The sequence below is a fragment of the Fusarium coffeatum genome (genome assembly GCF_003316985.1).
Source record: "Fusarium coffeatum strain FIESC_28 chromosome Unknown BRIP53273_contig_318, whole genome shotgun sequence".
NCBI lineage: Eukaryota > Fungi > Ascomycota > Sordariomycetes > Hypocreales > Nectriaceae > Fusarium > Fusarium coffeatum.
In genome coordinates, this window is record NW_022158107.1 from 1 (window position 1) to 8,720 (window position 8,720).

Here is an 8,720-nt window from a genome sequence, read left to right on the forward strand (position 1 = left end):
CGACAACGGCAGGATTCGAACCTACGCGTACGAATACAATGCCTATGATGTCTCGAAGAGATAGCAGGGCATCGCCTTAACCACTCGGCCACGTTGTCTTACGGATGGTAAAGTGAGCTCATATTTGATTATACATACCCCTCAGTTTTTAAAACCACAAATGACCTGGAGCCCTGGAGGTAGGATACACCATTGCTATTATTTTGCAGGGGTGGTAGGTAGTACCTGTCTTTGCCTCCTAAAGTTGATCTCAGATTGGGTTGCGGCTAGTGTTGTTAAAGACATGGAAGCTTTATAGCTTAAGGTTCAAGATCGACATATCAGCACAGCAATTGTAGATTGCCCGGGACATAAAATTGGTAACAAAGAAAAATGACCATAGTTAAGCTTCTCTGGTTTCTCTTTCTTCCTACCACTCTATATTAATAAAAGTGGCGCTCTGGCGTCGTCCTTTGCAGCTTCATTAGACAGGTAAACAACCTCAAACTCACAAGGCAACTCACATTACCAACAGTATCAAGACAGAATATCAAAAGGTGCTGGCTGCTCCTGAAAACACCCCAAGTACCTAAGTATCTCTTACTCAAAATCTACTAGTAATTGTCTTCTGTCTCATCTGCAGCGTTCTCCACGTATATCAAGCGCCACACTCGAATCAGAGAGCCGGGAGTCTCTCACCACAGTTCCCAAAAGGATTCCCTCTCATAAAGAGAAGGTCAAAAAGGTTTATCGACAACGGCAGGATTCGAACCTACGCGTGCGAACACAATGCCTATGATGTCTCATAGAGATAGCAGGGCATCGCCTTAACCACTCGGCCACGTTGTCTTGTTGTTACTAAGCGCATTGCTATCACGACACAACATCTCCTCTATCGAGTGGCAGTGCATTCTGGGTAACACAATAGCCAAGGAGGCTCTGTCTAGATGTGCATAGGACAATGCCCAGCGGTATAGGTATCGTTGACAGGAATCGGAAGCTGTTCGATTAGCGGAGTCATGAAGCTATGGTGGAGACTAGGCTCAGAAGCTTCGTGGACGGCTTATCACTCCATTGCAAAGTCAATTATCAGCAGGCTACAATAATAATTACAGTATCTCTACATGTGTAGCTAGTAGCTACTGTCGTCGTTTTCAATCATAAAGACCGAGTTACAAGGGTGTCATCCAGAGTGAGTTGTTGCGCCCTAGGACCTAAGGGCCTAAGGCATAGGCATAGGCATAGGCATAAGCAGCTCATCAGTATCTTATTTCCGTCGTATTTGTTCAGTGTTGGTATAGATCCACGTATATCTTTTTTTTTTTTTAGTTGATTTTCTAACGTACTACAACCGTTGACTCGGGATAGTTAAGATAATTCGTAATGTCAATTGAGCCACGTCAAGTCATTACGTTGCCAATGAACAAGCCCTCTACAATATGCAGTGTATCATAATCACAGCGAAAAAGACCGAGAGACTGTCGTGGTAAGTGAACTGAATGACCGACGATAATTGTTCCAAAAGGGTAACACCCAATAATTATGTTACTTAGACTAGAGGATCCGAGTCCGAGTTGCTGACTGTGGCTTAGTCTAGAGCTCCAGGTCCAGATCCATGTCGTGTTCCTGATTCGTACCCACTGACGTCGTTCGTTTCAACTTCCTTCCCCCACTAACAAGACCCTTTGAAACTCTACTCTACAACATCTCATTCTTTTATATCTTCACGACGACCCCTCGAGATCTTATACCCCATGATCAAAGCAATCTAAAAATCTCATCTAACAATACCTGCGATTCAGTCGCTAACCATGGCCGGAATCGTCGACGATAAAGCTGCTGCGGGTCGGCAGCAACAACCCCGCGATGGCGATAGCTCAGGCGCCACTATACCTTCCAACGACCTACAACTACCAGATATCAACACCGGCGATAACGAGGCAGCGCCGCCTCCATACGGGGAGAACCATGATCAGGTTCATTTCTCACAGAACGGCTTTGATGCTGGTGCAGAAGTGACAGGTAAACTTTAATCCATGATCCTTCTATACATAAATGCGCCTTGGCGCTTAGACTAACCATTGTACTCCAGGTGATGGTCGAGTCAATATCAACATCAATGCCAAGAACAGAAGGCTTGCCGACCTCCTTGCGCCAACTCTACAAGACCAACTTGCCCCTGAGCCCGAACGTCCTGACCTCCCTCCCGCCTATATTCCTCCCAGTCTCGGAGGCAGACCTGGACAAACTCCGCCACCAAAACTCAATGTCGTCGTCCAGATCGTCGGATCACGAGGTGATGTCCAGCCGTTTGTCGCCTTAGCCAAGGTTCTGAAAGATACATATGGACACAGAGTGCGAATAGCTACTCATCCTACCTTCCGGACTTTTGTTGAGGAAAATGGCCTCGAATTCTTTAGTATCGGAGGAGATCCTGCTGAGCTGATGGCCTTCATGGTCAAGCATCCCGGTCTCATGCCCGGTTTTGATGCCATCACCAGTGGTGAAGTAAGTAAGCGACGGAAAGGTATTGAAGAGATTCTCATGGGCTGTTGGCGATCATGTATTGAAGGTGGCGATGGTCTCGGCCCGGCCCCCCAACCTCATGCCTCCAACGCGCCCTTGGACATTTCGTTGGTATCAGGCAACTCTGGACAAGAACCATTCGTTGCCGATGCTATCATCGCAAACCCCCCTAGCTTCGCCCATGTTCATATTGCTGAAAAGATGGGTATTCCTGTACACATGATGTTTACGTAAGTATCTTCTTATAACGCTTCTTGTCAGCATATTCACTGACAATCACTAGCATGCCTTGGTCTCCGACACGAGCCTTTCCCCATCCTTTGGCCAACATTCAATCGTCCAATACCGACGATGTGATGACGAATTATATGTCATATACCCTGGTAGAGATGATGACATGGCAAGGCTTGGGAGATGTCATCAACAGGTTTCGCAAGAAGGCGCTTGACCTCCCTCCACTCTCAATGATCTGGGCACCTGGGCTTCTATCAAGACTCAAAATCTCTTGGACATACTGCTGGTGAGTACTCTTCAGCCACCACCACGGCCACCGTTAACGAATTATAGGTCACCGGCCTTGATTCCCAAGCCCAACGATTGGGGACGGCATATTGATGTTTCTGGTTTTTACTTTCTCAACCTAGCTTCGTCTTTCACTCCCGACCCTGACTTGGCAGCTTTCCTACGCGATGGTCCTCCTCCAGTCTACATTGGCTTCGGTTCAATTGTAGTCGATGATCCCAATGCTATGACCGAAATGATCTTTGAGGCAGTCAGACTTTCAGGTGTTAGAGCTTTGGTCTCGAAAGGCTGGGGTGGCCTTGGTGCTGATGATCTTGGCAAACCAGATGGAGTTTTCATGTTGGGAAATGTTCCTCATGACTGGTTATTCGAACATGTCTCCTGCGTGGTACATCACGGTGGTGCTGGCACTACCGCTGCTGGTATCAAGGCTGGAAAACCTACCCTTGTGGTCCCTTTCTTTGGAGATCAACCATTCTGGGGTGCTATGATAGCCAAAGCCAATGCAGGACCTGAACCGATTCCATATAAGCAATTAACTGCAGAGAAACTGGCCGAAGCCATTAAGTTCTGCATCCAGCCTGAAACCTTGGAGCAGGCCAAGGTCATGGGCCAGAAAATTCGAGAAGAGAAAGGAACAGACGTTGGTGGCAAGAGCTTTCACGATCATTTGGAGGTGGATAAACTGCGTTGCACTCTGGCGCCGAGCAAGGCCGCTGCATGGCGTGTAAGAAGGACTCAAGTACGGCTCAGTGCGTTTGCCGCTGCCGTTTTGGTCGAACAGGGCATACTGCAATGGTCCGATCTGAAGCTGTATCGAATGAAGGAGTACAGAACGGAGGAGCAGCCGCCGGACCCGATTTCTGCTTGCGCTTTCTCGCTCGTCACTGATATTGGAGGCATCGGAATGGCCATAGCTGATATGCCCAGAGAGCTCTTCAAGAGTATGTCGAACCCAAAAAAAAAGGAGAAAACATCACCGAACACTGCAAACCCTCCTGCGACAGAGAGTGAGACATCGCTGGCTACACCACAGGGCATCACTTCAGATCAGAAATCAACTTCTGCAACAAGCCTCGCAGATACTGAAACACTAAACTCAGTAGCCCCAACGGCATCCCACTCTAACGCATCACAGCGTACCTTGAGCGATACGGCATCAAGTATATCTGGGCCGGCATCGCCCGATCAGCCGAACACTCAAGCATCTGCCAATCAAAAGTCCTGGAAAGATCACATGAAGCAAGCTGCCAATGCTGCCAAAGATCGAGGTGGATCGCCGGTCAACTACATGGATGCAGCTGTTGGGACAAGCAGAGGAGTTGGCCGTGTAGTCACCACCAGTGCTAGGACGCCCATGAACTTCTGCCTTGGACTAGCAAGAGGGTTCAGGAATATGCCAAAACTTTACAATGACGAAACTGTTCGACCGGTTGATAAAGTGACAGGTGTTGGCTCTGGATTCATGGTGGCGGGTAAGGAATTTGGTTATGGTGTGTTTGATGGCATAACTGGCCTTGTTACACAACCTTTGAAAGGTGCCGAGAAGGAGGGAATGCAGGGATTGATCAAAGGGTTTGGCAAGGGCATCGGGGGTATAGTGGCAAAGCCAGCAGCCGGTAAGTCTATCGGAAAGTGAACGTTTGTGCTTTGCTAATAGATTCGTAGGCTTTTGGTCTATCCCGGCCTACACCATGCAGGGTTTCGATGCTGAGATCAGCAGATACTTTTCCAAGAGTGTTCAAAACTACATCATCTCTTCGCGAGCTGTCCAGGGCCAGCACGAGATGCAAGAGGCAACTCCCGGGGAAAGGAATGACGTTGTTCAACGATGGCACAACTTCGCATCTGATTTAGATAAGTTCTACCGATGGAAGAAGAAGGAAAATGTCGCAGGAAAGCAACCAGAGGAAACTCGACAATACAGCCCAGAGGCCGTACATGAGCGCCCTAGGACAGGGTGGCTACATACGAAGAACCTGTCTTTCGAGGAACGGAAGAAGTTACATGCTGACAAGGAAGCATGGGAGAGAAAGAATTCGGGCACCTCAGTTTCCCAATCGAAGTCGAGTGGTGCCTCAAACACACCAACGCAATCTTCTGAGGATGAAGAGTTTGAAAAGGCCATTCAGACGTCGATACAAGAGACATCGCGCGGCAATGCTGAAGAAGATGCTCAGGTGGAAGCAGCTATGCGCGAAAGTATCAATGCTGTTCGCCAGAGGTCCGAATCAGACGAAGCCCCACCACTTCCTTTGAAGGACTCATCCATTTTCAAAGATGCTGAGTACCGGATTACTGATGAGGAGTACCAGGCCCTTGTTGAGCAGGCGATTCAGCAGAGTCTGGGTAATGATGTGGCTCTGCCTGAATATTCTAAGATGTCAGCGTCCGGTGGAACGGACACTGCCTCTAATCCACCTGCAGGATCTACCTACCACGACGACAAAGAGCTGCAGCAAGCCATTGAGGCCTCTAAAAAGCAGTCTCCACCACCGCTGCCTCCTAGGGAGGAAAACGATGAGGATTTTGAGCGTGCGATAGCAGCTTCTAAAGAAGCCATGGAAAAGGAAAGCAGCCAGCGAACAGAAGAAGATATTGTGATGGAGTATGTCAAAAAGCAAAGTTTGGCAGAGGAAGAGTACAGAAAGAAGATGGCTCAAGGTAAGGCCTCGGTAAACACGCGAGACGACAACGACGAGGAGCTAAAAAGGGCGATGGAGGAGAGTTTGAGGATGAATAGGGGCGATGCATCAGGTCCGTCGGGAAGCTAAGGCCTCAAACAATGTGATTTCTTTGTAAACGCAAATGCTAGCTAGGATACCCACGTTATGCAATAACACACGACTCGTATTGCTTGACTTGAGAGGGCAGATTTGGCATCAAGTTGCAGTTAGATATGACTGATATGTGAATGTTCATCAATTTGCTGTCACAGACGAGAAACCACCGTACTGCATAGTATGTGTCAGCATCTGCCTGTTTTATTCTTTCTGTTTGCCAATACATGCAATTCGGGCCATCTACGATTTCTCATTATGAGACGAGGGTATGTACGTATTCCAGTCTATATGGTCTAAGTAAATCTCAATAGTTTATTGTAAGAACATACTCAGTTCCCGAGGCAAAGCGTCGACCACGATAGCATCGGAGTACGACAATATAAGTATCGCCGCTTCCATTGAGGACTCAGTTGAAGTTAATGACTTTCAGAGGCCATCTTTTTTGTGCATAATCCTGAAGTTTCGCGTCGACTTGAGAAGGCGACTCTTGGACATCTCTTGTCTAGCAAATCAGCGAGTAGTCCTAGCACAACAAGGGCTAGAATATTAAACCAAGACAGAGAAGCTCAAGGGATATGAGAATGTCATGAAGAATCCGAACATGATTTGGGAGGAGTCCTCTGCTACTCAGAAGCCTTATACTGCTGATGACAATGTAGTTGAGAAGCCTGACGTTTTTGGGAAGCGGCAGAAGATTTTTAATGATATTTCCATGGAGAATTACAATATTGAAGCGGAGTGGTTGCTAAGAAGCAGAAGGCTAAGATTGCTTTCATGGAGAAGCCCAACAATTATACAGAGCGGCTGAAGGGGCTGGCGGCTTTGATTGATTTTTCCAAGAAGGCGTCCGACGTTTCGAAGCAGCTGGAGACTTTGAAGCTGCTTTGATGGAGCACCAGGCCACCATTTCTGGTCTTATGGCAAAGCTTCAGGATGCGATGGTTGAGACTATGGTGGTTATAGGCAGAACGATAGCTTTTGTCGAAGAAGCGATCCGGATCGGACTGGAGGATGGTAACTCAGGTGCTTGGAGATTCTGTCTTCTGAGTAGCTCCGGAGTGTTTGAGGCTTGGAGGTCTGCACTGAGATCTGTCTCGGATGCATGTGGCAGATGAAAGGAGTCGCGGCCAGGCCAGTCAATCCTTCACTCCTTCCATACCAAAGCACTTTATCCAAGTGATTTAGCATCACCATCTATCTGCTACAATCTAGAGTAACATATCACTTCTTGCCCGTCTTCGAATAAACCTTTCAGTTTCCATCAATACCAATATCAAAAACATCGTCTACTTCTCCTCGCCTATTGCTCAAGGTACGAACTTGGACACATCTCGGTGAGATACCATTGGATTGTTTAGGCATCAAGAATTTAGTCTGGAGTTCTAGCTAATTCTGTGCTCCTACATCTTTGGCTAATCTTTCTCTCACTTGACAGCTATTACTAAATTGCAGAGTTCAGAATGAGTGCCTATAGTGGAGCTATATAACCCCATTCATACTCCGGCACTGCTAAATTACTGACCAAGAGATCAGTGAATCAGAATCGCTTAGCTCTTCCCTTACTCTAAGAGCGTTCTTTACTTATTTCTAGCTTCTTCATAGACGTTCTTCCTTTTTCCTCCAAACCTTTGCCTTCACCTGTTACCAATCTCACACAAGACCAAGTAACCTCTCAGGCTATCTTCAGCATGAGCCCCTATCGCTATGAAGAGTTTGAACGAGGCCAATCTGTGAGCTATATCACCTATATGTCCCCCCAGGTCTAACCAACTGTATTCCACAGCAAGCCAGCTACTTCCCGTCTGGGCCTAACGAGCTCGAACAGAGTGACAGTGACTACGATTCTCCTCCCAAGAAGAGAACCAGACGCAACCCTGGACCGGGCAATCCAGCTAGAGAACCCTGCTTGGAATGTGCCATCAAGATGGTAAATGAGGGATCAGAGTCCTTTTGCCTGCATCAGGATTGTTCGTTTACCCTTCGCGTTCGTGAGGGAGCCTTTTGCTAACGTCGATACTCAGCATCAAATGCTGTCAGGTCTTGTTACAAATGTGCCATCGGCAGACGGCGCTGTCCCCCAGTATGCTTGAGCTCCCATCTTACAAAATGCAACAGCGTTGACAGACTGTATAGCTCCCTCCCCATGCCGTTGAAGCTGGGTGCCGGCTGCAAGAAGCGGCTGTGCTGATGAACAATGGCCAGCATGTAAGTCACATTATACCATGCCTCTTCGATATCTAATCCTTACTTACCATATACTGAAAAAAAGATTCATGACTGGCCTGAACTCGTTGCTCTATTCGAGGAAGTGATGCAGCAGCCTGAGCTACCAGTTCAACAGCCTGAAGCTCCTGATATATACCAAGCTCTGGAAGGCAGGGCTCGCGACATCAACCAAGCTCCAGGTGTCCTACCTCGAGCCATCGAGCAGTGTTCCAAGCAAATTCTGGAAGACCACGCTCAAGACAGCGAGCAAACCTGGGAGGACCTACTTCGAGTTATCAAGCAGTGTTGCAAGAAAGCTCTGGAGGACCACACTCCAGACAAAAACCAAGCTCAAGAGGTCACAAACGCCCGGGTTCTCTTGCTACATGAGAGCGTCGATCAGCTCAACGAACGCACGAGAGCGATAGAAACTCTACTCCGTCAGATACTTGACGAGAGGCGCCGTCCCGATGTAGCCGCTAGGGGGACATACTTTCCTTCGCCTCTGCCTCCTAACGCTGGCTGAAGCTACAGATGCGCACTGCGAAGCCCATCATAGCTAAGGGTCAAATCTACCTACGGTGGAATACTTGACACCAATTAGTGTCAGCCGCGAAGTTTTTTGAAGTTTCGACAGAGGCAGCATCTTATGGTTGCAGCTCAGCTCATAGTGCGTTCGCTCATAGACAAAAAAAAAAAAAAAAA

At 47.8% G+C, this 8,720-nt stretch overlaps 1 protein-coding gene across 1 annotated transcript; it reads left to right on the forward strand.

Annotated features, from left to right (window-relative positions):
• Positions 1-1,790: 1,790 nt before the first annotated feature.
• FIESC28_10497 (uncharacterized protein) lies at positions 1,791-8,541 on the forward strand (the record flags this gene model as incomplete). The annotated part of the gene is made up of 11 exons (XM_031164628.1): positions 1,791-2,001; positions 2,072-2,735; positions 2,789-3,025; positions 3,073-4,646; positions 4,696-5,691; positions 6,651-6,766; positions 7,023-7,122; positions 7,413-7,540; positions 7,594-7,737; positions 7,944-8,015; positions 8,080-8,541. 11 exons carry the CDS (start codon positions 1,791-1,793, stop codon positions 8,539-8,541), a joined length of 4,704 nt encoding a protein of 1,567 aa, XP_031011313.1.
• Between the last annotated feature and the right edge of the window lie 179 nt (positions 8,542-8,720).